Source organism: Dromaius novaehollandiae, chromosome 16 (genome assembly GCF_036370855.1).
Source record: "Dromaius novaehollandiae isolate bDroNov1 chromosome 16, bDroNov1.hap1, whole genome shotgun sequence".
NCBI lineage: Eukaryota > Metazoa > Chordata > Aves > Casuariiformes > Dromaiidae > Dromaius > Dromaius novaehollandiae.
This window is the reverse complement of record NC_088113.1, coordinates 19092283-19119462: the sequence shown is the minus strand read 5'-3', so window position 1 is coordinate 19119462 and position 27180 is coordinate 19092283. Positions and strand designations below refer to the sequence as shown.

Here is a 27180-nt window from a genome sequence, read left to right as displayed (position 1 = left end):
CCTTCATGAGGAGAAAGTCCTGGAGATGCCAGCCATGAATTAGGTTTGCAGGGGACATCAAATGTGAACAGTTTTGCCCATGAAACTAAAGGTTGGGGAAGTTCTTGGTGATGCTGACACGAGTCTTTCTCAGACTGTGTGTGGACAGGACGGAGGAAGAACCAAGCTCAGCTTTCCAAGCCTGAAGCAAGAGTTTCTTCCTTCCTTAGGAAACTGCCACTAGAATATTTAAGGTCATGATTTCAACCTCAGGGTAACCAGAAGCAAAATAAAGGTGCAGTTTGCAATAAGTGCCTATAAAATAGCAAGGATAACAACAATTTTGTCTAAATTTGGGGGGAGTCCAACTGGTATTGCATGGGCTTCATATACCCTTTGAGTTTCCATCCAATCACTCAGTGATTTTTAGGTCTTCCTAGTGCACTTGAGAGCTCCCAGCCCCTGTGAGCTGTTGCCAAACAGCTGCTTCCACATCCATGAGACTCCAGAGAGCTGCAGCACTAGAAGACAGGCAGGGCAGTCCTGGCCCAAACAGTCACAAGACCTGTCAATGTGTTTGCTGTCTCCCTTCAGCATCAGGGCTCCAAGACCAAGTTATTATCCATCTCTTTTAAGTAAGCAGACAATGTTTAAAATAATAGGTCCAGAGGGTATAGGGCCCCTCTAGCCAGCCACCTACTCCAGCATTGCATTGCACCGGTCCTATTGAATGGAAAATTTTATGATGTCTGGACTTGGCCCTTGCTAATTTTGATGTTTCATTTTTTTCCCCACATCCCCCCCATGTGAGCAAAAATGAACTTTGGGTAGCCTTTCCTGGCTGAGCGAGGGAAGAGATCACTGAATATAATGCCCTGCTGGTGGGAAATAAATCTCTCTATTAGAAAATTAAATTCCTGCTCATCTCTAACACTGCTCTGCCTCACAGACTTTATAGTGTTTAGATGGCCTCATAAATGGTAGCACATCTCCCCTGGGAAATGACTGGTGAGTTAACGACACATCTTTTATATGCTTGACTCAACAGTGAAATTCATGCTACTGGTGGACCAAGGTCTCCCCTCTAGTGCTAGGGTTATCCAGCAAGCAAGACACTGTTTGTGGGGAGCAGCAAAGACATTCGCCCAGGGTCATCAGTATGAGGTCACCCAACTAGGTGGACTAAGATAGGAGTGTAAGTTGTCCAACAGGTGAGGAAAAGCCGAGACTGCCACAAATTTGGAGCCAGAGTCTGGGATAAGGCTGTTCCTAACAACTCTCACAGTGCATCTGGCTAACAAACCTTTCAGGCACTTGTTGAAGAAGGAAGCTCATTATTTTGTATCTGTTGTAAATACAGTCACGTTGCCTTCGTCCCAGTGTCTCCCTCTTTGTTGCGAGGGTTTAGCTGGAGAGCCGAAGCTGCGCTATGAAACTGAGGGAGGAGAAAAAGCTGGGCTGGGGCAGACAGATTATGGGCACAACAGATTAATTTAATTATGTTTGGGAAACTTGAGTTTGAGTGTTGATGTAGGTTACAAATAGAACAAGTTTGTCATCCTTGTCAGAGTGCTTTTTTTGTCTGGATCACAAAGGGACCTGCTTATTAATTTAGTGTGATTGCTAATCTCAGCAATCAGCAACCATAGCAGCATGCGGTACTTAGATGCTATCAGGAGACGCAAGCAGGAGTGAAGGGAACATAGTAGCTCAGGTACCTGCTGCTGCTGCACAGACAGGCATCTGCAACCACTCAGGTCCAACATAGCCTTGAGGGCAAGATGTGGTCCAAGAAAACCAAACACGTCAGAGGCCATGTGGGATGTACAGAGTACAAGCCTCTCCAGGCATGTTGCTGACTCCAGTTTGGGAGAAGTTTAGGCAACACAGGCCTTTCACTAGGTATACCTGTCACTCTTAGGCAATAGGGCAATAATTTTACTAAAACGTTCTTCCCAGGAACCAGTTGTTTTCGTGGGAGCTGTATTCTGAGCACCTTTAGACAGACAGGCCATGCTGGGTGACCTCTTTCCTCCTCTGCAACCTGATGTGCAAAAGCCAGCTAATCCAGCTGTACTGCTGCCCACTCCACTTAGAGGACTGCAGAGCAGGAGAGGGGCTGCAACGCGTGTGCTGCAGCTGGGCACGTTCCATGTTGTGGGGCGCTGTGGACCATGGAGTCTTGCTGGAAAAAGTGCTACCAGTTACTGCCTTACATCACAAGGCACAAATAAACAGGCTTCTGCACCACTTCCGTGCCACTCTCTTCCCTGATGTTTACCAAGGAGCATGCCTTTCCTGGAATACTAAGCAGCATTCAGGCATGTGGGACTGAATAATTGCACATCTTTGTAGCTAGGTTGTTTCTGAAAGGCACTGGCAGCAGAACGTATAGGGATGAAGGTCAAAGCACCAGCACTCCTGAGAGCATAGTTGTCAGCTAGCACAGTGACCCTGGAGGGGGAACTCCAGAGCGGAGGGGTGCCCAGCCAGGAGGACAAGAAACGCAGTGAGAACTGAACACCAAGTTGCTTAACAGCTCGTTTCTCTGGGCTTCAGCAGAGAAGTTGTGCTGAACTGTGCTGAGGGGGGTTAAGTCTGCACAGCCTCTCTGCTGGACCTTAACTGGGGTGGAAGAAGACATGTCTGATCTTCAGCTGTCACTTTTATCACTTTTATCACACTGCACAGTCTGGAAGCTATGTTTGTTGGAGCATAAAACCCTAGAACTGGCTCCTTGGTACAGAACAGTGACCTGTAGCAGTGGATCGGGGGCTCACAGCTAGGGACAGTGACTTCTCCAGCTACCTTGTGGGAGCCTTTCATAGGCATTTGTCTTGCAAGCCATCAGAGTGACAGAGGGTTGCTTCTGAAACATAAATGATTTAAAGATGCAAGGTCTACTTTTGGAGATCTCTCTAATGTTTGTGTGAATAAAGGCAGTTTAAACAGCTCCTGAAGAAGAAATGGACCATACCGAGTAAGAGAACAGGGTTTATTGTATCCAGTGGCCATAATGACCAAACATGTCTTAGAGACAAAGTGACAAACAGAGACCTCCTGTTCAATTAGTCTTTTGACCTCTGTGGTTCAGTGAGGGATGCTGGGAAAGGGGCTGTGGATTACAAGGCCCCAAGGAAGGTTTCCTTGACAACACTTACTGAAGAAAAATGAGATTTCATGAACGCAGTGTGCATTAGTGCAAGAGTGCTTTAGGAAGAGACAAGGACGTGGTGCCTGGCAGAACTAGCCTCTCAGTTAAGGGGCTGTGAAGTCGTGGCTCAGGGAACAACTGTTCTTTTTCAGATAAATTAATTAAACAGCTATTATGACCATTAATATTTATTTAGAAATACAGTCACTGTGTACCACAAAAATCTTCTCCACCTTGCTTTTCAAGCCCTGGCATACAGAAGGTAGTCTTCTACTCACTGCTAATATTTTCACCATACTGGGGCTTGGGTTTAGGGTTCTTTATATCTAGCATTGTTTCACTATTTACAAAAGCAAGGAAACTGTACAGAAGACTATAGTATAATAACAGGTGTCCAGTATTGCCAAGTATTTGCCAGTATTTGCTATTTGAAAGAACAAAAAATGAAGATACTTGTGTTCAAAACACAAATAGGTATATTTTAAAATGGTACAAGGTTTTTGTAATTTCCTCCTGCTTTTTTGTCTAGCTGGAATCATATTTTTGTCCTTACTTATGTCTTGTAGGGATAGCAATGCTGTGACTTTGCTCTGAACTCGAGTCATCAACTATTGCTTGGCCAAAATACCTCAGGAAATCAATGCAATTTTTCCCCCAAGAAAAGACCAGTGACCTTTCTCAGTGAAAGTCTTGGCCACTCTGATGGTGTTTGCAGAGTAGACAAACAAAGAGCATCTTCTTAAAAAGCAAAGCCATTTGGCAGGAAATCAAAAGCTGAATCAACGAGTAGGGAATCAGCCTTGAAAGAAAATCACAGGAGTGCAGTGGGGAGCGAGTGGTGCTGGCTGAGGCTTTTTCTCAGTTCAGGCCAAAGGGAAAGTAAATATGGGGGTTTAAGTCACAAATTTGGTCTGTGTTTAAGCTGCAGATACACACACATATCTTCAGGGATCCAAGGCAGCTGTGTACATCCACTGAACAAGGGCAGCACAGGAGTTTGAGCTGTCTATGCAGCTCTCTGTCCTTTCTGTGTTAAAAGACAAAGAGATGCAGAAGACTTTTAAAGTTGCTTTTTTATAATACAAGTGGAAATTTTTCTAAGTTTCTGGATGAAACAATTCAATTTATTTTTTGCAGGGAGTGTCTCCCTTTCTTAGGGAAAATTCTGCTATGTCAAAACCCGAAGCCATCAGTTATACCTCTTGAGACTCGCTTCCTGCAAAGTCTAAACCTTTTGTGGAAGAAGTGATATTCTGATAAACTCGAATCACAAAGATACGTCAAAAACAAAGACAAACCTAAAATGACCTCCCAAGGCTAAATAGCACTGGGTTTTGGGAACGTTTATCTCCAGTAAGAACAAACTGTCAAGCTGACTGCAGGGTGAGCTAGAAGACCTTGACATAAATAAAAACCAAACCCACAGTGTTCATGTCTGTTACCTTTTAAAATTCACTGTAAAACCTCTCAGCAACAGCTGGAGCCATTACCGCTTCGGAAAACTGAAATTGAGATGATTCAGTGAATTTGTTGAAGAACTCTTTCTACTATTAAGACACTACATAAAAACATTCCTTGCCTCTTTCTCAAGTCTTGGCTGGCCTATAACAATAGGAACAGCCTTTCTCATTTGCTCCATTTACTGCACACTAGTAACTTCTCTCCTAACATGTAGATTAAAAAAAAAAAAAAAACTTTGATTAAAGTTAAGGTTGGAAAATGTAAGAGCGGCTTTGCCTGCAGGAACTGATACAGATGGCTGCATGCATGTGTGTGTCCAGGACAACCTGTCTACATATCTGAACCCATCTTTGGGCTTTTTGTTCATCTTTATTGCATTTGTACAGTCATGCCAACCTCTTGCAAGTGATACTTGTTATTTTTTGTCTCAATCGATTTCAGAAATACAGTGAAAGACACAGTTCCAAAACAAATAAGATGAAAGGCTTTAAAAGCTTAATAAATTAGGAAGAAGAAATCTAGCTGATAACATGGCCTTGATAGTAGGGTATAAAGGACATGGAGTTAAAGGATTGCAGGTAACTCTGACTTGTTTAACAGCTTCCCTTCTTCCTTAGCAGTATGGAGGCACAAGGGGAACAGGATGGACTATTCAGCTTACCAGCATGACTGGAGCAGCAGAAGACCAAGATGAGGCTGTTGGGTTGGAGAAGATTTGGGGGACCAGAATTTAAATAAGTCCCTCCCCTCCAGCCCACATTGAATCAGCTCAGACTGTTCTGCTGGCATCAACAGAGCCATCACAAACACAGTTTGAACTGTTTGAACCCTCCACAAAGAAGCAGTTCCACATTTTGAGGTGTTTTCTAAGATCATTCTCCTGTTCTGCGGTAGGGTCCACCAAGCAAACTTCCCCTCCAGCTCAGCTACAGCTTCCCTCGCTGGTGAAGTTTTAATAGTGTGAAGACCTTGAGCATGTCCTGTCTTGCCAGCTCACAAAGCCTTCCTTTGCTCCCGCTATGTGAGCTATATGGTAGGACTTTCTGTAAACTGCAGAACAGCTTCTCTGCCTTTCTTATTTTTCTTGGCCATATAAATGAAGGATAGCCCAAGAGAGAGCTTTGGCTTGTTTTGTTTTCCTGACTAACAATTGCTTCACTTGATTATTTCCTATTCCAGTTTCATCCAGATCAGCAGAAATGTGGTTTATTTCAGGAGAGGAAAATCTGCTGCAACTATTCTGATTTTAGTACTGCAACAAATCATTTAACTTAAGGAGTGAAAGGTAAAAACGTTCTATTGTCTAGAGAAGCAAAAAGAGCAAAAGGATTCCTACTTTTAATAAGAATAGTCATAAAGAAGAAAAATCTCTCCTCCCTGATGGAAAGGTCCTGTCAGCTTTGAATAGGTTGAAACCAGCACCACACTCTGTGAAATTTCTCTTTACAACCAGTACCTCTGGAATATAATAGGATTTCTCAATAGAACCATGTGAATCATCATAAAGAACATTACAGCAAGAATATTGTTCTACTGTAACTCGGCAGCAGCAGCAGCAGCAGAGAAGGATGGCATTTCCCATGCTCAACTAGACAATCTTGGAAGCTCAAGTTCAGAGTGATTCAAGAGAGCTTCAGTACGAGGGTGTAGGTATATTGGTACACGTAGGCAGGGGCAAACTCAGTCCCTGCCCTTTCTGGGCCAAATTCAAGGAACCAGATCTGGAGAGTGGGACTACACTCTTTACATTTATTGCTTTGTTACCAATCCCAAATCGAGACTGTGTTAGCACAAGTATCAGCCCTGTTTACCCGCAAATCTCAGCAGTATTTAATGGGTATGCTTTACATACACAACAGTATGTAATGAGTGAAATGGTTGTTTATCTGTTCATTTTTAGCAAATGTTTTTGTATTTATCTTGGATTCTTGGGGGATTAGAGACAAGCCTGGGGTAACCTTGGGCTGCATTTCTGACAGTTGGATCGCAGTGCAGACTCATTGCTTGGATGTCAGTAATACAGGGTAGAGCTTCATCATTAACATTTGAGCTTGTCATCAATACACATCTTACAGAAAATTGCTTTTATTTTTACAAATGAAGAAACAGCTTGCCTGAGCTCTCACGTCACACAGAAGGGAATCAACCCAGGATCCTTCTTCCCTCAGCTGAACTAAGAGGCAGGCACAGCAGGTCTCTCTGCACCAGCTGAGCCACACTGGCAGCTCCCAGGGACACAAAAACATTTAAAAATGCAGGGAAAGTGGAAAAGGCATGTAAATCAGGATGGAAACAAGCTGGAGACAAGAGCGATAGCAGGAAACGATCAAGACGACCGGCAGGTTCTGCAAGAGGTCTTCTCACACTCAGGTTGCAGGGACTCACCTGGATCCTCTCCAGGACTATTGGGCACCTCCCACTTCACAAGCCAATGCTTCACCTCATGCAAACAAGCCAGTAAACATCATTACCAGAAGGAGAAATTAAAGACCAAACTTCTCCCTTTCAGATAACCCTAACAGCAAATGTTCACTTGTGAGAAGGAAGCACTTTTCTGGGCATGGATGCTTCTATTTTTGAGAGCAAACATTCATGGCAAAGAGGCATGGGTAGGAGGGGTCTGTATTTATCCCTTTTTGCAGGGTCTGAAGGCAAGAGGCGAAGCTAAGCACTTCATCGCCTCCGCAATGGCAGGGTGTTATCTCTTCAGAACATACACCCATTGTGTCCCCTCAGCTAATTGATATAGCGAGGTGCTGTCGCCGTACGGCACATACTCCTGCGCTAATGTAACTCACAAAGCCAATTAAATGCCTGGTTGGATGAAGTGGTCACAGTCAAGTGACCTGCTGCCAGCCAGTCAGGGTTCAAGATTTCCAAATATCGTTAAGGTATGTGCGCTAATCCCCTTCTAAAAGATTACGCGTTTAACCTATTACTGCTGCTTCTGAGGAGATACAGAAAATCTCCTGTGCTCGGCAGGAGACCGAGCTGAACGGCGAACTGAGCACCACCTGCCCTGCTCCGGCCTCGGAGGTGCAGCACGCTGGCCGCACACAGCCACGGAGCACATTGCACAGCATCTTCTAGGCCGTTTGAATTGGTCACGATGGGGCAGTGTGTGGTGCTTCGAAGGGAAGACTAATTGCTTTGCAGAAGAGACAGTGTTTGAGATCGCCTCCATCTGCCTCCCCCCTTTCCCGACACCCCTTTTCCAGCGACGGGAGATGTTGGTGAGGGAAAGCTGCTGACCACCCCACTGACTGACCTCCCCTAGCCGGGGATGCTACGCATTTCTTTGAAATACAGTTTTGTTGAATCTCCAAGATAGTGTTGGGAATTGCAATGCTTTCTTACCCCAAGAGAGGTGTGAAGGTGATTTCACCACCAATCTGGGAAAAAGGAGGAATAACGGTCATTTGCTATATGTGGCTTCCCTCATCGTACAGCCTCGGTGGGGCCCGTGACCATGCACATCCCGAAGTGTTTCAAGCCAGTACAGAAACCCCAGTGCTTGGCACCAAGCTGCCACTTAAAAGCCAAGCTAGGAAAAGATGTCACATTTCACAGCTGATTGCACATAGTAGACCAGGATCGTCTGTGGTTAATATCTAATTAGTGGTTAAATTAATATTGACTATCGATGGTAAATTGTAATGATTTTGGGGGGTGAAAATAAATATGAAATGTCATAATGAAATCCCAGTATATTACTATGATAATTAAACACACTTTGAAATCTTACCCTGATAGGAAAAGCTCCTGCTGTGCTTTAGCACTAGCAACATCCCTGGGTGGGGTGGAGGGCGGGGGGGTCGTGCACCGTGTTAGCAAAGAGAAGCTCTCTGCGTAAGGCTGGGCACCCAGGGAAAACCTGCAGGTGCCATTCTGCCCCCTCCACTCCCTGTTTGCCTGTAAACATGACATTTCCAGGCTGTGAGGATGTTCAGGCTGGCATGAAATGGCGTGTTTATTTTGCTCTTACAGCTGCACACGTAACAGTTCAGAACCAGATGACCAGTTGCTTGTTTGATACACAGCTGATGGTCAAATCAAAGCTCATATTTATGCAGATATGGTTTGAAAATCAGGCCCAGCACTTCAACAGTAATGGAGATTTATTTCTAGAAAATAGTTTTAGCCTTGAACCAAGTAATTAGTGCGAAAGAGGAACACAGTCTGTCCTCCTGGAAAACCAATGTGTTTGCAGAATTTCTTTGCTGGGTGGCAGCATTTTCTGCTGGGAGAAAGTGAAGAAAAGAGTTTCCCCCTCCCTCTCACCCTGAGAGATGTGTGCTTGAGAGCAAGAAACACGATCCGTATTGGGAATGACGGAGTGGTGCTGAGGGCTCTGACAAACGAGCTCTTGAAAGTCCTGCTGCAGCCATTTGAGATGTTACTGTCCATTGCTCACCCCTGCGCTCTGCCAGGGCTACCTTCCCCATGCAAAGTGCACTGGATGGAGGCCCTGTCCACGCTTGGACACTCCAGCTCACACGTTAGCTTAGCCGTGGGAGGAGGTGGGAGAGTGCAAAGTGGAGGAGGGGATGTGCATGCACATGTCCTGTCCCACCGACCCTGCACATGGGCAGTAAATTGCACTGGGAAGGGAGTAACGTCTTCAGCTGCTGCAGTGATTTTCTCAGTGAGCGCGTCAAAACCTTGAGCGTGAATGTCATGAGTCCAGAAGCTGTAACTCATCTTCTCCTTTTCCCTTCCAGCTTGCTGCGTTGGAGAGGCAAGTGTTCGACTTCCTGGGATACCAGTGGGCCCCTATTCTAGCCAACTTCCTCCACATCATCATTGTTATCCTTGGCCTGTTCGGCACCATTCAATATAGACCTCGCTACATAGTAGTGGTGAGTAACATCTGTGTTATGAATCAGAGCCACAGACATCCATCCACAACCTCACTCTGAGGGGATATAGCAAGGGATGAGGAACTGAGCAAAGCCCTTGGAAAGTCAGGCATAAGCGTCGCAAGCAATTTTAGTGGGAGGTGCCTGGCTGTGCTGAGGAACGCATTGTTCAGTATGCTACATTTTTGCTGTACTTACTCCAAACTTGGAAGACTTCGGATATTTAATAGTGGTACCAAAGTAACACCTAGATGCTGCACAACAGAGAGGAAGAACTAGATCCTAGACAAATGCACAGCAAAAGTTCCTCTCTGGTGCTGTGTCTCTAACAGCAAGGGACCTCCTGCGCATGGAAAAGTGCTCTCACAGTAGAGGAGCAGCCTGATCATGGGGTTTGCCTACACATACATCACTTGTCCTTATAGCACCTGCACTCTTTACAGCAGAAGGTCTCCCTATTTTGATGTAAGGCTCCCCAGGCTAACTGTTATTGGAAAGTCATATATTGCATGTCTGGTAATAGCACTCCTAAATGGAAGATCCTTCCAGACTCAGCCAAAGCCCCAAATAGTTTTCAGTTCCCCTAACTTTTCTCTGTGCCTGTCCTCCAGATCAGACACTATCACCCCATCAGGCAGGGCATGGCTCCCCTCAGAGTCTCTCTCCTCTTCTCCCTGCCCTGATTAACAGAACAGCTCTTTCCATTCCAGCCTCCCTCTCCAGCCTGCACACAGAGGGAACAGACCCCCAAAGAGGAAACCTCTGTATAGCTCTATTGAACCAGGCACTGTGTTTTACCTCAGTTGTAGATGCCAGCCTGTCTTAGCGGCTCTAAATTCATTGCGCTGAGAGATGCCACTTAGGAACCTGGCCCCAGTACTGCAGGTAGTAGAGGTGATGCACTGCCCTGCCAAACCTCTCAGAAGCAGATCAGAATATTCTGCTCAGAAGAGGAACACAGGGATGGTAAAGCTCAGAATGGAGAAAGAAAAAAAAAAAACAGAGGAAGAGAGACTACAATGCTGACTCAGGACGTTTAACTGTCCCCAGCTGGATCACATATATACGAGCTAATTGCAGTGACTTCCTAATGTTTATTGCTTCTCTCTCTCCCATTCCCTTTCTAGTATGCCATCTGGACTGCAATTTGGGTCACCTGGAACATCTTCATCATCTGCTTTTACTTAGAAGTGGGAGGACTCTCAAAGGTGAGTAGGGGTTTTATGGATGAGTTTACAGCCTTTTTATCAAAGGGAATGGAGCTTAGCTGTGAGCTGAGGGAGCAGTTGGCAGGCTGCTGTGTGCTTAAGGTGAGATGCTGGGGGCTGGCTTGGAGCAGGTCCTGTCCTCTTGTGTACAGAGGGGGCTGACTTCCTTGGGGATGGAGTAGTAGTGCTTATTGTATGGTAAAAATGGGGGGCAAGTACTGATCTCTGGGATCCTTCACCAGTCAGTGCAGCTAATGACTGGAATAAGCCCTGTCTGTTATGGGGGATAAACTGTATTTGCTTTTAAAGGACAGAGCTAGCCTGGTGGCAGAACTATCCTGAGGGGAGATGGGGTTTGAAGGTTAATTCCCAGCCATGATTCAGTGGTGGCTGAGGCAGGCTCCAAGCCAACTAGATCATGGCTGATGCCCTTGTGATGACACCTTCAAAAGAAGGTGTGTGACTTGGAGGGGAAGGCCCTGGGGGCAGTAATTACATGCTCCCTCTAACAACTTCTCCCAGAGAAGAGCTGCAGCCAGGGACTCTGGCCAGCTGGGCTGGCCCAGACCAAGCACCTTCCTGCAACTCCCTCACTGACCCTCTCTTACAATCCTCCTCCCTCCCAGTGTTGCTAGAGACCTAGCACAGTTCAATAGCAGGGGTGGGTGTCTGGTTGTTGCTGCCCCAGGCAAAGTGTTTCCCATCACACCTTTTGGAAAAGGATCCTCCTGTGTTGGACAAGAGAACAAACCAGAGGGACCTTCTGAAGGCTGGCGCGTCTCCTTCCAGTGCTGCTGCGGGAGAGATGCAGCTTTCCTGATTTAATTCTTCCTTCTCTAATAACAGTGGTAGTTACCTTGGCCCTTGTCCAGGGATGTTGTGTGTTAGTATCTGTGAAGCTTTTTGAAGGTGAGATAAGCTAAGTATTGCTGTCTGCTTAATGAGGGTGAGTCAGAAATAACAACAATGGGAGGCAGGCCCTAAATTAAGCCTGGACTGTAAGCAATGAATTACTAAATGTTGCTGCAGTTTAGCAGACTTGGAGTAATTATGGGATACAGGTTCACTTCAGAACACTACGTCTGCCCTAAATTCCCAGGTCACATGTCTAAGTTACAGTCATAATTGGAACAGCACTAAGTTTTGTGGTTTTTTTTTTAATCAGGCTTACAGCAAGTCATGAATGACAGCATAAATCCTTTGCAGATAAGAAAATTTAACTTCCTAATTCCTTAATTAATCTCCATTTTCCCCTCACTAGTATTCATAGAAACTCTGAGAGAGTTCTTGCTTAAAACAGGGGTGACTATTGGTCTAAAAGCAAGCCTAAGATGATCTCAGCATTAGTTGTAACCAACTTAAAAAAAAAAATCTTATTTAGCTATTTGAAAACTTCCTTCTGAGGAGAAAATATTGGGTTGATAAACTGCTCTGGGAGCTTCCCTGAGCCGGTGTTTGCTTCCTGATAGTCTGTTTCTTGTGTTTAATCCCAACCTGCCCTGCATCACGAGGGGCTGCTGTTCTGCAGCTCAAACAGAGCACAGCAAACTCCACTTTCTCCACTACAGAGGAGCTTCATCTCATAACCTTGCTCTGCGTCGTGGCTCATTTTAGCAAAGCCAGCACACAGAGAACCTTTATTTAGCCTACAGGATGACTCTTGTGGTTGGGGACTTTTTTGAAAGGATTGGGCTGCAGCGTATGTTGTTATTGTCTCAGTGGACTTCCCTCCAGAGATGCAATGAAAAATTCATGCTGCTAGTTTGGTGGCAACTGGAAAAAATAACAGAATAATAGTGCTGGCTTTGTGAGAGAGTAAAATCGTTCTGCAGCCTTGCCTCTATTCTTCATGAGTTCCTTTCATTTAAAGAGGCTGTCTTGTAAGAAAAACTCATAATGCTGCTTGCTTTCTTTCTTTCCTCCCTCCCTCCTTCAGCAGAAATTATTTGTGTCCATGTGACCTTGCTGTCCAGGAGTGCCCCATCTCCTGGAAAAACAAAACCTCGCTTCCACAGGAGAGCAAAAGGCACGCTTGGAACAGGAGGGAAGCTTTCCATAAGATTGCATGGCGTTTTGCAGGCAGGCAGGACTGGAGAGCGGTGTTGGTCTCTCCCTGCATGTCTAGAAACCTGATCCCAAGCCAGCTGACATCTGCAGAGTCTTATTGATCTCCATAGCTTGGGATCTGACCCCAGGATGACACCTGTGCTTGGATGAGGGTGTCTCGAACAGGCTCTGGGAGGTGGTGAGGGCAGTGTAGCATCAGCTGGGGGTTGCAGCAGCGGTGCTGCAGAGGAGCAGGGACTTCTGTGTTCACCCAGGAGCCCTGGGAGGAAGCTGTCCCCTAGTTATTAGTAAGAAGTCAAAGCTTGTAATTATCCTGGCAGCAAGCAGGTAGGTTGCAAAAAGAAGAGCGAGCTTTGGGGGAGCAGGGCTGACACAGGCTGGTCAGGTAAATGCTAACTCATTAACCACTGGACTAAGTGTGAATGTGCTCGGGAGTGTCTCAGACCAGGTTGTGTTTCCATGCAAGCCCCTTCAGGGGCAGATAGTTCTGCAGGAGGTCTTCAGTCGCGGGGTTTCCCCCGTGATTCCTGTGCTGGGGCAGCGGGCGAGCGGCGTTCCTGGCTGCACCGCTCCTGCCCGCCGTGTTGCTGACAAGTGCGGCCTGCCAGGGACATCTCTGTCAGCAGCTAGCTAATTTATAATGACAAAATGCAGAAAGGGCAGCGAGCTAGAAAGGATGGAGTTTGTTAGCCTGGTAATGACAGCCCAGTGCAGCCGAGACAGGTGATAACTCAGGTGGGGTGAGAAAGGGGAGAAAGAACCCAAGTGTTCCTGCTGTAACAAGTTTAGGAAATGCCCAGAGAACTGATAAAAATGAGGCAACTGTGACGTGACCTTATTGCAAATAATTCTCCGTGCTGTGGTGCCTAGATCTGATTTCACGGTGGGGAGGGAGTGCCGGATGAGGGCAGGGAAGTGCTGTGCAGTACGGACCAGAGGCAAGCGAGGATGCTTGTTCTCGTGTCCCCCTTGCTTTGGGTGTCTGATGCTCTAATAAAGAGAAACCAGGGACCCCATGCCCATGGGGCCCGCAAGGTGAGGGGAATGAGCCCTCCCATCCGTCAACCTGTAAGCAGCTCGGCAAAGAGGCCAAGAGACAACCTCCTGGTTATAAACACCACAACATCAGCAGAAAATGGGCTGATAGGTGTATATTTGTTGAACTGTATCTTATGGGGCTGGCTATTAGCCTTTTTTCACTAAACAGTTGCTCTTCCACTGCTTCTTCCTCCTTTGCAGTGTCTGCCCTCACCTTTCATGCTCTCCTTCCTCCTGCCTTCCACAACATTTCCTGGAGTGCTCCTTTATCCACCCAGTTCCCTCCAAGAGCACTTGCTCTCGCCCGGCCAAGGAAACCCTGAGGATGGCTATCCTGGCCAGCAGCACCCTGAGTAGTTGTAACTAGTGGTTAATAGGTAGTTATAACTATTCTGACTTATTTTAAAGGGAGAATGCTCTTTTCTTCTATGTTCATCCATTCTCTACTTCTTGAAAAAGCTAAACTGACAGCTGTGACCTTATTTTTATTTTCCTATCCTGTCTTTTTTTCTTTGTCTTGAAACTTTTTCATAGTAAAAATAAGAGAATATGAAATATGGCACAGCAGAACTTCATTAGGTGGGCAGGAGAGAAATGGATCATCAGAGAAATGCCTAAGAAAGCACTTCCTTTATTGCTGGAAAGGCCTCCCTAAGCACGTTGGGCTATGCCAGCTTTCCTGCAAGTGCTTTGCCAGCAAGCAGGCAAGAGACTGAGCAATCTGGATTGGAAAGGTTGCCTCTGCACCAGCCGTGAGATGATGATGAGCCTCTGAGCGGGTCTGGCAGCGGCGCCTTGCTGTCTCTCCTCCCTCGCAGTTCTGAGCACGCTTTCAGCATCGGGGTGAAATACTGCCTCTCTGAAAGTGCTGCACCACTGCACTATCACTGTAAGGGGTGGGACTCGCAGATAGCCTGCTTTCCAGGCTGCCATTTCTCCTCCTCTGGTCTGTTTGTGTTCCCTTTCTCCTTTTTGTCCATCTGGCCATTTAGCTAGGTGAGCTGTTGAGAGCTCACTTAGGTATTTGGGCTGAGCTTGAAATAACATGTTAAGCTTCTCCCTGTCTACGGCAGTGTGAAACACACTCCATCCTGCCACCCTCCCAGCAGGAACTGTAAGTCTGAGTTAATTATTAAAATCCTACTGGTAAGACATGAGCATCTGTCTGTCCAGCTGTCATGCTGATGGACCCTTCATCATGTATCTGAGAAGCATTCAGAGAGGTTTCAGGAATTGGTGTGGTGTATTTCGACCTACTGCTCTTTGTCTTTTCCCTCTGGAATTATTCATCTTGGAACAGTGATTTTTTTTTTTTCCACTTATTTCCCCCTTTATATTCTCTCATGCCTGCCCAGTGCTTTGATGTGGACCCAGGGCTGTGGTGGTCTGAGTCTCCTCTACAAATGGAGGCAGCTCTTATTAGTCATAGGGGTATTTATTTGTATTCCAGAGGAGAATCTGGATGGCATATTTGGGATGACTTAGTACCTGAATAAGTACTGTTAGGAGGATGGATAAAAGCACAGTTAATTACAACTATCCCTCAACTCCACCTACGTTTAGAAAATGGAAGTCTGGGACTTGGCCTTTAAATGCTGTGGCATCATCAACAACCCTGCTGAGCACCAACAAAAGTGTTTCTCCTGCTGTCTTGGGGCGATGCAGCTATTTGGCACACGTGACTAAAAGATAAAGATTATATTTCCCATTTTGATAATAAACGTTTCCAACTTGAAAGATGTAAAATGATTCTGCCTTCAAGCTCTGGGGGCTCCCATACAGGCCTCGATTTGTTTCCAGAGCCATTATAGCGTTGGCTTGCCTGATAATTAAGGAAATACTGGGGGAGGAGGTTCACAAGGCTGCTAACAAGAAATAAAACTGCTTCTGACAGCCTTTTTGAAAAGCTTTTTGAAGAGTATTTTAGAAAGGGAGGCTTTCCAAACACAGCTGCTTCTGTGGGTGTCGGAGCTGGGTGCAAGTTTCCCTGCTGGAAAGAGTGGGGTGAGAGCGGGAGCAGAAAAGAGAGGCTTTGAAATGTATGTACTACGGTTTTAGTGCTGTCTTCTTCCTTCCCACATGGTGATGGCAAATGGATAGCAACCAGGTGCTGCAACAGTTTAGTGAAATGTGATTTTTTGGCTGGCCTTCAGCATGCTCCTGAGAAGGAGCTTGTATCACTCTTTGCTCATATTTCTCTGCAGGCTGGAGGTTAAGGAGAAAGCGATGGCCCTTCACATCGCAGCCTGTCAAGAACCAAGGGGAGCATGGTTACATACCGATCACTCCCCCTCCCTGCAGCAGGGCTTGCTTGCTCCTGGGACTGATTAGTCCCTTCCAAGCTGCCCCTACTTTGGGGGGGATTCCAGTGTGTTCAAGCTTCAAAAGCTCTGTGAAGTAGTTTTGGTAAATAGCTGTTTCCTAAAATTTCTTCCTATCAGTTTTTTTTTTCTTGGAGGCAGGGGTTGGGGGTCGTCATCCTCCTGGTTCTGGTACACTGTTCCTGCTTCCTAGTTCTGTTTCTCTGCAGCCGTCTCCTCACAAATGAAGCTGGCAAGCTGCAGAAGGCATCCAGGGATCATTTTCCTGGACTCTGAGCAAGCACTGAACAACTGGAAGTCAATCAAGTGTTTTCCTTAAATGTTCTTTTATTACATCCCGGTGCTGGTATCCTCTAAGGAGACCCAGCCAGGGATGCAAGCAAAGGAGCAGCATCGTGTGCTGAGACCCCTTCATTCGCGTTGCCCTCTGGCCCTGCAGCGCTGCAAAAAGACATCTGTTAGAAAGGTGTCTCTGCGTTGTGAACCCAAGGGTGTCCGTGACCCCAGTGTGCAATCAGTATCTGCTACATCGGTGAGCCGTGGGATGGATGGCTCGTGCGCACCAGCCATCGCGGTGCTTTTGGAATTCAAATGTGCTCAGCTTTTCCAAGCTGTTCTTAACTGGAGTATAATATTTTTTTGCACAGAGTTGGAGCATGATTTTTGGCAAAAAGCAGTGAGTGCTGGTTAGGACCTACTGTTCTTCCACCTGCCCACCTCCATCCAGTACCCAGCACCCATTCTTCTGCTTTTTTAGGCTTAATTCACAATGAAGTTCAGCTTCAGCACTGAAGTTAAGCCAGAGCCAATCCTGTAAGGACTGGCAAGAGGGAGATTCGGGAAGGAAAGCAGCCTGTTTCTTATTTAGCCAAATGCGCATGGATGTGCCCATATGGGGGTACCCAGGAGCGGGAAGGACACCGAAGGGGCTCTTTGCCTCTGTGAAGCAGAAGGTTTGAGAAAGCACCATCTGCTTGGAGAGGGAAATCCCTGGGGACCGGGAACAGGACGCCATGGAATAGCTTTGTTTCTGTGCTAATTGGGAGAAGCCCCAGGCAAAGAAACAGCAACCGAGTCCTTTTTGTGAGAGAGATGATTCTTTGCTTTGCTAACCGAAGCACCCAGTTGCTTTTAAGAGGAAGAACAGCAGTCTGGAGGGCTGGGTGTTTCTGCGAGGAAGAGATTTCGCTGGGGAAGATCCACACATCCCAGAGCAGGTGAAGCTGGGGGAGAAAGCAAGCATCTCAGAGAGGATGCGATTTTGTGCATATGTGGGAAATCTGTGGACCACAGAAGAGCAATGCCCGGCAGAGGGAGCAGGCCAAAGACTTTTCTGCCGAAGTCACAGGAGGCTGCGAAAGAAAACTGTCTCTGGAAGTTTTTCCTTGACAGCCCAGTGCCTTGCACTGTGTACCTTCTCCTGTAGCTGCCAATCTAATTATTCCCTGTAGCCTTCAAAATGCAGACAGCTCCCTTTCAAACTCCCAACGGTTAATACAGCTTTCCCTGTTGTCTTTCCTTTGCTATTAAGGCTGCTTTTGCACTGGTGCCACACTTCATCCTCATGCCCTCCTGCATCTACTGTAAAACACATCCATCCCATCTGTCGTGGTGATTATGTCAGGAGCTTGGCAGCTGTCTTCTTACTTAATTGTCCACATTTCTTAGCATGTGCTTCCTGCAGCATATCTTAATAACAGTTCCACAAACTGTTTTTGAGTGTTTGCTGTGGATTGGAGGCTACCTACACAATGTGCCCAGTGGGGTAGCTGGTTTTTGTTCACAGGTTATCTATCATTTAAGCTTCCTGCTGTTGTAATTCAAGCTTGCCCCTGAAAATAAATGTGGACGTGCAGAGGTGTATCTGCAGGCCAGGCTCCCTGTGCTGGAGCGGAGACAAGTGATGTCTCCAGTGGGTAAGTCAGAGCAGGAGCCTAGACTAGCTACTCTGAATCTGTTGTTCCCCCTAGATGCTAGAGGGAGCTAAGCCAGAGAAGCTTCCTGCATGAGGATTTCCATGCTGGAAAGTGTGAATACTCCCAGCTCTGAATGCTGCTACTCTGGGAGCTGGTCCTTCCCCATAGGGACTGTGTAGGACCCTGGCAAGACCAGTGCTAAGTAGCGTACAGGTAGGTGCTAAAAGTCTTAATAGTGGCTAGGTTGGTGTGTATATCCAGCACTTATTTTTTACCCCGTAGAGACACCTAGATTCTGTGCCTGATCCATTTTATAATCTACCCTACAAAACAAAACTTCCAGCCCCTTACCCTGCTTTGTGTCTGTAGTCAAAAAGGGTTGTTGATTCCACATCAAAGTGAATGGAGAGGCTTGCTGGGACATCCAGCACTTAGCACGTGTTGGTGAGTGATGCAGCTGAGCTGTTTCCTGCCCTGTTCTGCCGGCCCTAAGTTTTTCTTTTCCCATCTGCAGGGACGGATTTGCAATGCGCTGAAAGCTCAAAATCCCAAAGCACATGCCACACTTTTCTCAAGTGTGAGGGAAATGTTATTTTCAGATGTGCACCTGGTTGCAGAATTGCTGGGAAAGTGTTTGTGAGGAGCAGCAGTCGTCACAGTGAGGTTAGCTCGGCTGGGTAGTTTGACAGGAGGCTGACGGTGGTCAATAGAAAACCTAGAAACCCCATATGTTAGAGCATGGAAGGAGATCAGAGAGTCAGGAATGGTAGGGGAACTTGTTAGACGTGTTAAAAGCTGGGGACAGAGGAAGAACTGTTGGGTTTTGAAGTTCATTTTGGGGTTATGAAGTTCATATTTTTCAGTTCTGCTCTGTGTAGATTCCAGTTTGGGGAAGGGTGTACCTGTGAACATGTGATTCTGGCGTGGGATGCTTAGTGCTGCGTTGTCTACCCTTTTCTTCTAGATTTGCAAGGTTAACCTCCCAAATCCAAGTCTTGAGGGTCCTTTTCCAGGTGCAGGAGCCACTAGCAGAGAGTTCTTGGACCTGGAACCTAGAAACTGTTCTTTCTGCTTTAGGAGCTGCTCAGACCTGCTTCCAAAACTTGCTGTGTGAATGTGAAATGTCTTTGCTGGAGTGTTGCAGGGCTGCCTCAGACTTGGTTCCCATCACAGAAGCCTGTCTGAGCAATGCTTTTTAATAAGGCTTAAAAAGCCAATGTGTTTTGATCTGTGCTAGCATTTCTTGATGGTGGGGATTTAAAAACTTTAGATTTTTTCCACTGGTTTTAATAAAAGCTCCATTAAAACAGCATGTCAGACACTCTTGTATAGTAAATGGAGATCTTGCAATTTTTCTCTCTTTAGGACAGTGAACTCCTGACATTTAATATCTCCCGGCACCAATCGTGGTGGAGTGAAAATGGCCCTGGCTGTGTAAGGAAGGAGGCTTCAACGTCGGGCATCAAGGGCCTGGACAGCCATTCCTACGTCTCCGTGATAGGCTGTGCCCTGGAGTATCGCTACATCGAGGTCATGCACAGCTCCTTGCAGATCCTGATCGCGGTGAGTGTCGGCGAGGGCAGCACAGGGCAATGGTCTGTCTTTCCAGGCACAGAAACTAGCCCATATTTTCTACCCCACTTCATCTCATCTGATCCTGAAGGCTTCTGTAAATGCTATTGAAAGCTAACGGGTTTTGTTCCCCTGTTCTCTTACCAACAATATTGCTAATAAGAACTGGACGCTAATACCAGCAACCTAACACTTGAAGTAATGTATCATATGCAACCTCACAATAACAACATGTCATGTTTTGACAAGGACAGAAACCCTTCTTCTGAAGGATTTCTTCTGTTCCTCAGGACTTGGTGGCAGCTGGGGGAGCACATATTTGTTTGTGCCTGTGATGAAGTAAAGGGGAGAAAATCCTTATCTCCAGAAAAGGAAACAAACTTTAAGGAAGCAGAAAGGAGCATGTTTTATTTCTGCTGACACCTAAGATATGCATTAAATGTTTCCATCAACTGTTTCCTCATTGGAGTCTTCCCCAGGCTTTTTAAACACTCCGCAGTAATTCAGTGTCCTTATGTTCACTGTTAATTAATTGTTTCTCATTTGTCTGTGAAATTAACTGAAACAAAATGTCCATTGTTTCCCTTACTCCGCTGGTGCTCCTGCATTTTGTAGCTGCACTAGAGTCAGCAGCCCGCATCTTTTTAATCTGCTTTGGTTTGTTACTTTGTGGTTGATGGCTTTAAACATAGACCAACGTGTACTGGTGAAACGTCCATATTGCAGCATTTCAGGTCTGGCTGTAAAAAGGGCAACTTGCTTTGGTTTAAATGTTAAAGGATAACAAATACTGAGAAATTCCAAGCTTCTGGAATGCCAACTACTTCTCTGCACATTTTCGGTACCACATTCTGCTGTCTTGATCCTGCGTTTTCTCTTAGCTGAGATGACTGTTAATATTTGAGGGCTGTTAATATTTGGGGGGTTCTCCTTCAGGGAAAGTTATCTGAGTTAAAGTGTCTGAGCGTTGCTTCACTGCCTGTGTATGACAAATGAAAACTTAGGTATCCGAAAGAGTCGAGCCTGGTTTCTTTTATAAAGGACTGTTAGCTGAAATAGGATAGAGGTTGCTGAGCTGGTGCTGTTCCTCCAGTTCAGTGAAACAGTTGGCAGATAGTGAAGTCAGACTATCCCAGACTTTTTAAGTGCAGAAATGTCGCTGTTAGCATCCTTCCCAGATACCCAAGACAGCACGTGCCCCTGTGCCCCAGGCCAGAGGTTCAGCCAGCAAATGGTAGGGTCTTGCCCTGAGTTTGTTTGTTTTATGGCACCTTACTGACTTAGCACACAGTGCTAAGCTGAGTGGTCATGTTGATGTATAGGAGGCAAGGTGACTAGTCTGTGTCTCCGGGAGTGTTTTCTCCTTTGCTTCCCTAAGGCAAATAAGAATATTCTTTCTGCACGCGCAGAACACCATAAGGTGCCAGATGGAGAGAAAGGCATGGGAACTGTAAGATAAGATAGGATTTAGGTAAATATTTTCTTTCTCCTTCTTCCTGAGACTTAAGTTGCAGTAGATTTTTGCATCCTAAACCCTGGATATGAGGCTAGAATACCTGGATATGAGAAGCCCATATGGGCTGAGCTGTGCAGAGCGAAATAACTTCTTACCTGTCCTGTAATAAAGGTGGAATATTGAAGCCCCAGGCCTGTAGCTCCTGCCAGCTCTGAAATGCTTATGTAATTATTTCATGTAGAGGGACAAATGGAGTTTTTCCTCTCTGCTTTGCTGAGGCAAGACAGAAAGAAAGATATATTCTCACTTAAACCTTGCCTGAAAATAGCCAGCCTGTCCTCACCATTTTTAGTCTCTGAGGGTCAAACGCTTTGATCCCTGCCAGTGGTTTTTCTTTTCTTTCTTCCTTTTTTTTTTTTTCTCTTCTATTCTCTTTATCTCGTTTTAAGGCAGATTTCATTACAGGCTGCTGTCCTTCCCAGAGCGCCTGGCAGCTACTCCGTGCTGCAGACAGGCAGGAAGACCAGATCAATAGTACAAAAAACATGACTAGCAACCGAAGACTTGGGGGATACAGCAAGGGACATGACCTAGTTCCTTCCATGTCTGCTAGGCATTCGAGACCTGAATAGCCAGCACCCTATTTAGAAGGAGAGGGGAGGGGCAAAATTGCCCTTTTCTGTAGTTTTGGCTTTGGTTAATGTTTTAGAAGTTGGGGGGAGGGGGAGTTATTCCAGATACAGTGATATAAAGTCCTCATTCCTTAACAGTGGACTACCCGGTTGAGGACTTTTTGTCTGTTTTCTGGAGAGATCAGTTCCCTGAGGCTCCTGAGGAACCGCAGTGCACCGTGCTGGGTAGCTGGGGTAAGGCTGAGTTCATCCCACGGAGTTTGATCTTCCATGCCAAAGGAGGGGGAAGGAAAACCTTGGCCCATATGGTGAGCGCAATGTTGGCTGTCACCTTGGATCCTGCTGGCTGTATCATTCTGATCCTGTGTATACATTTGAAGAAGATACATAAGGTCTCAGTCTGCTTTGCTTAGAGCTTTTCTGTACCCCTTGAAGGGAAGAGCAACTCCTTTGATCTGGAGTGGGATCAAATGGGCATACCGGTCACCAGGCATGATACAAGTAGCTGCAGGATCTAGATTAAAATCCATCAGATATCTCAAACATCCTCCTGTTGAGATTTGAACCCACATCTCTTGAAGGTGAAAAGGTTACAAATGGGACAGAGCTGGTGGTAGATTCTGTGGCAGAAATGCAGATGTAAATCCTGCTCAGTGTTTTAGCACAGAAAACATTGGAGGAAAAGGCTTTCTAAAATGAAACCTCCTAAACAGAGTCTGCACTTGTATAGAAATGTCACTGTAAAACTAATCCTACCAACCCAATTAGGAAATTCAACAGAAACCAGTTTGTCAAGAAAAGAAAAAAACTGCTTTGTTTTTATCTCAGCAAGGCTCCACCTCACATCCCCTGAGCTTGTCAGCCAGCAGCGAGAAGAGTGTTTTCTGGTTTTGAAATACCTGGCATAGTTCTGGTCTGTCCATATGGTAGTTCTGGGAGTGGGGAAGGACAGGCTATTCCTGAGGCCCCATTGAATGGGATGGAAATTGGAAATGTCTTCCCAGCTGAGAGAACTCATTGCCTGCCTGTCTGCTGTTTTCACTCAAGCTGACAGGTTGGAAGGTTCCCAGAAAGGCGGCAAGGCAAGCTCTGACAGCAGATGTTATGTGAGAAGCAAGGCACAAGAGATGCTTTGCTGTTGGCAGAAGCTGGATTTTTCAGTGGTCCTAATTGCATCCAAAAAGCAAAGAAGGTCAAGGAATCAAAGGGTTTTGATTGCCTCTGTTTGGCTATCTGATCACAGTAGCTTTTTTTCAAGCTGGTTAGTACCTTCTCATAGCTCCGGAATTGGGCAGAAATCTCTTCACTTTCCCTCTCACACTGACGAGAGCAAACACACTTCATTATCCTTGATTAGAAGTGAAACCTAGAATACGTCTGCCTTAAAGAAGGGGACTCTGCACAGTTTGTGGTGGAAAAAAAACAATGACAAGTTTCTCTCTTATCTCGAGAGAAGAGTTGAAGAGCGCAGAATATTCACAAGGATAGCTGTAGACTAAGGCCAAGACTTAGCACAAGCAGCAGGTGACAGCTCCTAAAATCTGCCTTCCCATCCTTCATATGCTTAACACACTTAGAGCCAGCTGGTCCCTTTCTTTAGATCTTCCTGTAATTCAGTCTTTCTAGCTCAAGCACTTTCGTTCAGTGCTGCTTTTGGGGGAACACTTCTCAGCTCACTGTTAACTTCAGATGACCGAGGCAGAAAGATGGAAAGGACTTCCATTTCCCTAGCTCCTTTGGGCAGATTTGTCCCCACCTGTCTCCCCCGCCCTGTGCATTTGCCTGCAGAACGCTTGGGACATCCCAGCTCCATCCTCTCCTCCTTGGCAGCGTGTGCTTTCCCAGGCTGCCTGACAGGCGGACTGAGCACACCTGCCTGCAACATGTGTTCCCAATAAAAAACCTTAGTCAGACACTTGTGCAGCCTGGAGGAAGCTGGTACTGAACAGGCAGAACAAGTGAGGAAACAGCAGCAGAGGCTAAAGCCTGAGAATATTCTTTGGGGAACTAGAGCAATAGCTTAGTGTCATTTAACATCACTGACTATTTTCTCTTCTCCCACCTCCCCTATGTAGTTGCAAAAATGGAAGAATTATTGATATTTCACTGGCATAATAGGGCTTAAAACCCCCTTCCCTGTTGAAATTAGCAATGAAGATGGCATTCAGAGCAAAAGTGTAATTACTTCTGTATTTTTGACATCTGTCAAGCTTTCTGCTCGCAGTTAATCACTTGGTGATGTTCTCGGGCTTGATGCATCTTCACCAAGGATGCAGTCAGAAGGGAACCGTAGGTGTCTCTTGGAGTCTGCTCAGCCCACGTTCTAGCAGACTCCCAGTGAAAAGGATGGGACAAAAGGAGCAGCACTTCTCCTCTGTAACTGTATTCATTCATAATTCATGAAGGAGGCAAGACACAGAGCAGATCCCAGGAGCTCATTTCATCCCTGAGGTGATAGGTTTAATTATAGTTTAGTTCAGCCAGTGTGAAAATGCAACTCACATTCATATTGTATGTCTCTCCCCTCTTTTTCACTGAAATTTTCCTGTTCTGACTAGGTTGTGAGACTCGCAGAACTTATTTGAATAAAAAGAAAACAAGCCATTGAATAAACAGTAATTTATTATTGATGAAACTCATGCCAAGAAGAAATGGGTTATAAGGTCAATGCAGAGTACATCTTAAAAACGAAGCAGGTCATTTTGAAATAAAGTCCAGGGAAACAATAAATAAATAAGCCTCCATGGAGCTGGGATTAGAGATTTTGCAAAGTTTATTTACTTCACTTGCTTCTTTTTTGGTTTGTTTGTTTATGAGTGTAAAAGGTCCCCTTGGCTGTAAAAGGAAGACAAATGTGGGGAGAGAAGAGTGATGGCTGGGGGTTATGAGGCATTAATTTCTGTGCAAAATAAACTTTGCAAATCAATCTCACTGCTCGCTGGCTCCTTCCAACTCTGAACCCAGTTTTCAGAGGTTGAACAGGTTGCCCATGATAGCGCAGCTGATAAGTGTTTGTGTATTCTACCCATAAAGCGGGCAGATAAGTGATTTTCGTTGTTAATACGTCAGGGGTTCCCTGGCACAGCTATGGGGAACAGCAGACTTAGGGTTTGTTTCCACGCGCTGTCGAGTGTAATGCAGGGACTGAACTCAGGGCTGCTGCTTCACGTGGCTGCGAGCCTGGAGCTCCTCCGCGGAGCTGCGATGGCAAAGCCGAGTGGCGTCAGGGCCAGGGGTTGGGACGGATCCTTGCTCAGCACCGTGGGGGCTGCTCAGCACCGCAGCAGGAGGGGTGAAGGCTGCGGGGTTGTGCTGCTGTCAAAGAGCTCTTGTTCTACTCGAACTAATTCTGGAAGACAAAAGGTAAAATTGCACTGGCCATTGCCATCACTTTGCGGTTGCCGTTGCACTTAGAAGGGTTTCCTTCCGAGTTAAGCGCCCTGCGTGAAGCAGCCCTGTCTGGGAAAATACAGAGCAGGAGAGTGAGTGCACGGAGCCACCTCTCCTCCGCTGCAGTCCTGGGACAGGCTGCCACAGGGCCCACCCACGAGCAGAAGAGAGAGCTGGCTTGTCTCTCATACAATTATAGGAAATTGTAAAGGAAATAAGAGGTTTACTGATGTTTTTTTAAAAAATATTCCATTTCCTTCCAACAAGGGTTTTTTTGTCTAGGAGAGCTGCAGAAACCAGGAATGCCTTATAACTCCCTAGTAGAAATCTCATTATCTTGCCTTTTGTTTTCTGCTGTGATGTATTTTTCTGTCATATTAAAAATGAATGGACTCTACTTTTCAAGCCGCACCATGCATCATGCTGTCTTCCCTGGGAGTGAGTCACTGTATGTTACATTCTAACTCTTGTTCCAGAGAATTGAGTTCACAGTGGAAAACAATTACGTCTCACAATAACTTTACTAATAGAGTTAGTGTCAACCAAGATCTTGCTAAGTGGGGTGTTATGTAAAGATGTAAAATGAAGGATGGAGAGGATATTTGATTAACAGGAAGAAAGCAAAGCAAAATAAAACCCTGCTGGATCTAGAATGCTTCAATTCCCATGGTACCAGAAGCTTCTGTCTTTATTCAGGCTGGATAATGACTTGCTCCTGAGGCTGAACAAGGACAGCAAAGCCTGGCTGTAACGCTTCAGAGCATCTACCAACTATCTGCTAAGTGCACAGCCACCAGGATACCTTAAACTGCTTTTTTTAATGTTCACTGTAGTTTTTTGCTCTAGACACTGCTCTGGGCAACTGCTTGGCATGCAGGCTGCACTGCACCGGGAAGGCTCTGCTATTTGAGAGAGACCCTATTGTGTTACCGTTCCCTCGCTGCTCCTGTCTGATTCCCCGGAGGTGGTGATTTATCCCTAGCCTATGTGATTTGTGAATTAAAACCATTACTATCATCTTGCTTGTTTCTTATCGTCCTCTGGCCCATTTCCTTTGCAAGCCCAATGCCTGATTAGTCCATGCAGTTTTCATTCAGTACCAAGGATAAAGAGACCCTTAGAAAGTTTAGACCTAAAGTAAGACGAGGATTTCATTCCAATGAATTTTTGATCTCCAAGCCTAAGATATTAAAGATTGCAATATTTCTGAGTATATGCTGCCAGTAAGTCACCAGTTGCTATTTATCTCATCTCCATAAAAACTGGTCCCATCTTGTTGGTAGATCCTACACCAACGTAGTGTCTCTTTCCCTGCATGACCCTTGTGACGGGATTGTGGGCTGAGGAGTTCTTGTCCCTGGACCTCTGTTAATAACGCCTACCCCAAATGTCTGTGTGTCTTCCTTGTATGTAGTGGTCCATCTAAGACGTTACATCAGGCACTCTGCTTCATCCCCCTCACCAAACATAGCACAGTAGTTGCAGTGTCAACAAAACCAGGCCATTTTCTCGTGAGTCATTCCAGCAGCAGCAGGCTGCTACTCTGAAGGTAAGGATGGGTCTTGCAGTTTTGCAGTTCTGAGCTTTGAGTCTGCCCCCAGCAGCCTCTGCCCCTAAGCCTACCCCTGCACCACTTACCTTAGAGCAAATACAGCTTGGCTCCACTGTTACAGTAGTGCTGCCAAGTTTAGAGCAAATATGGGCTGTTGAAGTCATGCCAGGCAGGTTTTGACCAACCTCACAAGACCGATGCTAAAATGATTTCTTCTCTGTGTTTTCCAGCTGGTGGGCTTTGTCTACGCCTGTTATGTTGTTAGTGTTTTTACAGAAGAAGAAGACAGCTGTAAGTATTTATCAACAGATCCCTTGGCAAAGGTTTTATTAAATTCTCTTTCTCTCTCAGACGTTGATCTATCAGCAATGAGTTGCAATCAGGCTTCTTTCCATCTCTCCATCTATGTGATACAGCAGTAACTACCTTTCAAGGACTGGCTGTTTTTACTATGAGATTTTTTTTCCCCCTGCATCATTATGTGTTGGCTGCTATAATCGCGTTACTCTTTCAGCACAGAAAAGCTTGGTGTTGGCTACTCACTTAAGTTAGGCTTTAGAGAAAGAGGGCAGCTT

General features: G+C 45.8%; 2 protein-coding genes across 7 annotated transcripts in view; one reads left to right on the top strand and one right to left on the bottom strand.

Moving 5' to 3' along the window:
• Positions 1–27180, top strand: part of NKAIN4 (sodium/potassium transporting ATPase interacting 4) — a 54518-nt gene that overhangs the window by 17935 nt on the left and 9403 nt on the right. For all 5 annotated transcript variants that reach the window (XR_003258068.2, XR_003258069.2, XM_026092874.2 and 2 more), the window contains exons 2-5: positions 9316–9453; positions 10581–10661; positions 19369–19566; positions 26836–26896. Coding sequence is in view for 3 of the 5 variants with exons in the window: in XM_026092874.2 (XP_025948659.2) it covers positions 9316–9453; positions 10581–10661; positions 19369–19566; positions 26836–26896 (478 nt within the window). In the remaining 2 variants the exon portion in view is untranslated. The remainder of the gene's footprint in view (positions 1–9315; positions 9454–10580; positions 10662–19368; positions 19567–26835; positions 26897–27180) is intronic.
• The window catches only part of BIRC7 (baculoviral IAP repeat containing 7), a 34329-nt gene continuing 31416 nt past the window's right edge, over positions 24268–27180 (bottom strand). For both annotated transcript variants that reach the window (XR_010391949.1, XM_026092853.2), the window contains one exon: positions 24268–25012. The gene's annotated coding sequence lies outside the window, so the exon portion shown is untranslated. The remainder of the gene's footprint in view (positions 25013–27180) is intronic.